The sequence below is a fragment of the Mesocricetus auratus genome, unplaced genomic scaffold (genome assembly GCF_017639785.1).
Source record: "Mesocricetus auratus isolate SY011 unplaced genomic scaffold, BCM_Maur_2.0 Super-Scaffold_100037, whole genome shotgun sequence".
In the NCBI taxonomy this organism is placed as follows: Eukaryota; Metazoa; Chordata; class Mammalia; order Rodentia; family Cricetidae; genus Mesocricetus; species Mesocricetus auratus.
The window spans coordinates 8,087,721-8,091,318 of NW_024429215.1; the positions used below are offsets into that span (position 1 = coordinate 8,087,721).

A 3,598-nucleotide genomic window follows, 5' to 3' on the forward strand; every position below is an offset into this window, starting at 1 on the left:
TGGTTTTGGCCTAGTTAAGAAACTACAAGCCACAGCTTCAGGGAGCCAGAGCCCGTCTCACGTAGGTAGACGGCGAGAGGACACCAGATGTCCTCACGTCCTCTTCTGACTTCAGTGGGAGCCTACAGGTATGCCTATCTGCACACGTGTATACCATTCACATTCAAATCGTTTTTTGTTGTTGTTGTTATTGTTTTTCGAGAGTTTCCCTGTGTAGACCAGGCTGGCCTCGTGCTGGAACTAAAGGCGTGCACCACCACTGCCCAGCCCAAATGATCTTTAAAAAACAAAACTCTGCTTGCTGTTATGACCTGTCGTCATCCCTACACATTCCTCCCAAGTAATGACACCGATGTTCCAGCCCTCATTTTACTTAAGCAGCCAGAAGCAGATTTGAAGCAACCGTGAAGGGGCGGGTGGGGAGGGGAGGCCAGGCCTGGGGAGGGGAAGACGGGATGTATGTTGTTGGGTTGGGGGTCTGGAATCCACAGCCAGAAAGCCGGGGAAAGGCAGCTTGATCTCAGTGGTAGATTCCAAATTTCTGCCAACGGTGTACAGATGTTTCAAGATGGCCACGTATCTGCAGGCACACGACCGGAGGCATCCGCTTGCCAGGCTGGGTCGATGTGAAAAGCCCAGGTACTCGGGCCAGGGACCCTGGGCTGCCTGGGTCCTGCATTAGTTGGTTTTGAGCCCTGGGTTCCTGAGGGCTGACAGGGCGAGGCAGAGCTGGGCTGCATAGTAGGTGGTCATGGTCACTTGGCGGGCAAAACCCAAGGGTTGGATGAAAGCGTTCCAGGCCAGCACACTATCGGAGATGGTGAAGAGCGTACCGCCCCAGGCGGCACTCCCACCCCGGGCAAGGCTGCGCCACAGCATGGAGAACAGGATGAGCCCATAGGCCGACACCGGGAGGACCATGCCTGACTCGAGGTGGGGCAGGAGGAAGCTACCGTAGACCAGAGCGCAGGGGATGACGGACGCCAGGACTCCGGGCCGCAGGGGGGACAGGCCAAAAGCCCACACGTAGAGCACGTGGGTGGCAAAGAAGGCGGCCATGCCTGATGGAGAGAGGGATGGGGACCCAGTGAGCTTCTCACTGCTGCCTTGACCACCACCAGACCCAAAGGGACAGCGTCCCCAAAGCACCTGCTCCTCCCGCCCCGGCACTATCATATTCTACTGAGGTTTTCAATTTCTCTCCGCCCTTGGTTGTTCTCAGTTCCCAGAGCAATGAGCATGACCTTAAAATTCATACCGTGTCATGTGCTTGCTCTGTTCAAGTATCCACCAACTCCAAATGGCGTTCTGGGAAACCCTATGCCCTCGTATAACCAAACACTCTACTCCAGGCGCGGGCAACCCAGGTCCCCACACACTGTTCCCGTACCCAGGATGGACACGCTCCCCGCTTGCACACACATCCTTGAAACTATGCCTCAACGTCAGGTGTGCTAGGGAAATTTCTGTATACTCCTGCAATCCTAGCACTTGGGAAAGCTAAGGCAGGGGGACCAAGTTTGAGGCCATTCAAAGCAACCTGGACTACACAAATGTCTCAGAAGCAACATCTGCGGGCCCTGGTAGCTACACTGCAAGTTTCACTTTTCTCCACACCATCCCTTCCAACCACAGCCTGACCCTAAAGCCCTCGGAAACCGTGAGCTGCCCACCGGGCATCACTGCCTCCTGGCGTCTCAGGATCAGCCTGGTTCAGCCCAGTGGATTCTAGGGGAATCTCCCTATAACCCAAAGTTGTGTCCCGGCACTGGCTGACACCACAAGGGCCCTGGATGCCTCCTCACAGGGTCCCTGCTCACCATAAAGGAAAGCCCCAGGCCAGATGAGGCAGGCGTCTCCCACAGCAGAACACACTAGACCTCCCTGGAGGAGCCAGGGGTAGCTCCCACCAGGGGTCACAGCCCACAGGAACACAACCAGACACAGGATAGGCAGGCACTTCACCAGAGCACTGAACCAGGAGGGCTGGTCCTCGGGAATCCAGAGGACGAAGTAGACGACGCAGGAGACGAAGAAGGGGATCAGCCACCTGCGGACCTGTGGGTGCTTCGGGAGAGGAAGCTGCTCAGCCTCCCACCCTCAAGCCCGTCCTCAGGTAGGGGGTCACAGCAAGGACGACGGGAAATGGGACAGGACGACACTGGGCTCGAGACCAGTCTACGATACATAGTGAGGGCCTATTTTAACACCTGTCCCCCATACCACCCCGTGCCAGGACCCAAGGTGTACCCAGGTTGGACTTCGGGGACCAGGATCTGTAGCCACTTTGGTAATTTTGTCACTCAGGACAAGACCACAGTCCCTTATAGGACCCAGAGTCCTGGAAGGGACAGGGGATCCCAACCAACCCACCACACAGGGACTCACAGACCCTAGGGCTGCCCACGCTGCCAGGCCTGAACCCACGCCCTCCTCATAGGCTCTCACTTGGTCTGAGAAGAGTATCTTCAGAAGCAGCCCCTCTTTTCCAGGATCCATGCTGAGTGGTGTCTATTTAGGAACCAGTAGCTTCAGAGGGCACAGGGGAAGCCTTTTAAGGTTACACATTAATCCAAGTGTCCTGTGGACTCTGGGACCGATAACAGGGCTCACCCAAGGCCTGTTCTTCTCTGGCACTTGCTGATAAAGTGCCCATCAAGTCTCAAGGGTCCCTCCACCCTCCACAGCCCCTCCCCCGCGTATAGAAGCCTGGCCACCTCCTCCTCTTATAGGCCAGCCTGGGTGGACCGCCCATTGTCCTGTGACAAGCCAATCAGAAGGGATAATGCAGGGTTCCACAGAGGGCTACCTACCCGTCCAACCAACCACAGAGAACAGCAGGCAGGAAAGACTCCAGAGAAGAATCCTGCCACAAACACTGTTGAACAAACCCTGCCCTGTGCTTGATGTCATATTTCTCACAAAGATGATCACTCTCCACTGTACGGTTGCTGTTCTATAGCCTTCACATGCAGAAGATAGGTACCTACTTGGTGCCAAGTGCCCAGCTTACTACTAGGTTCCTTAATAGGGCTACTTCAATGTGTGCCTACTCCCAAGGCAGCTGCCTGCCTCCTGTCCCACCTTTTTGGTTTTTTAAGACAGCATTTCTCTGTGTAGTCCCATCTGTACCAGAACTCCCTTTGTAGACCAGGCCGGCCTCCAACTCATGTAAATGCGCCTGCCTCTGCCTCCTGAGTGCTGAGACTAAAGGCGTGTGCCACCATGCCCAGCGTTTCCCATCCCCTAATGGCAGAGAGCCCAGCTACAAGGTCCAGGGACCTCTAGTTCTTCCTCAGCTAAAGGAGGACAGAGGGAGGGGCTGTGAGCTGACAACACGGCTCTTACCCTGATCTGCATCTCAAAACAGGGCCAAGGGAGTTTTCCTAACGTTCTGCCTGGTGAGCATAATAAACACCCCCACTCCACTACACACACACACACACAGATACACACACAGACACGCACAGACACACACAGACACACACACAGATACCCACACACACCACCCCACACTCACCAGTGCTATCCCAAGAAAACGTGGTTCTGTCTAGGCCATGTGGAGCATATTCCCAGAACTCAAGGTCTGACACCAGGA

The 3,598-nt window shown here is 55.4% G+C and overlaps 1 protein-coding gene across 1 annotated transcript; it reads right to left on the minus strand.

Moving 5' to 3' along the window:
* Window positions 1-355: 355 nt before the first annotated feature.
* On the minus strand, window positions 356-3,454 carry Tmem86b (transmembrane protein 86B). The gene is made up of 3 exons (XM_005084127.4): window positions 2,449-3,454; window positions 1,821-2,067; window positions 356-1,061 (listed from the first exon to the last, which is right to left on the minus strand). The coding sequence occupies exons 1-3, from the start codon at window positions 2,497-2,499 to the stop codon at window positions 679-681; spliced, it is 681 nt and encodes a 226-aa protein (XP_005084184.1). The 5' UTR covers window positions 2,500-3,454; the 3' UTR covers window positions 356-678.
* Between the last annotated feature and the right edge of the window lie 144 nt (window positions 3,455-3,598).

Excerpts from the sequence above, each read along its gene's own strand:
- Tmem86b (XM_005084127.4), bottom strand. The coding sequence starts at position 2,499 with ATGGATCCTGGAAAAGAGGGGCTGCTTCTGAAGATACTCTTCTCAGAC. Across the intron at positions 2,068-2,448 it reads AGATACTCTTCTCAGACCAA|CACCCACAGGTCCGCAGGTG; the intron begins GTGAGAGCCTAT and ends CCTCTCCCGAAG. Across the intron at positions 1,062-1,820 it reads GCCTGGGGCTTTCCTTTATG|GCATGGCCGCCTTCTTTGCC; the intron begins GTGAGCAGGGAC and ends TCTCTCCATCAG.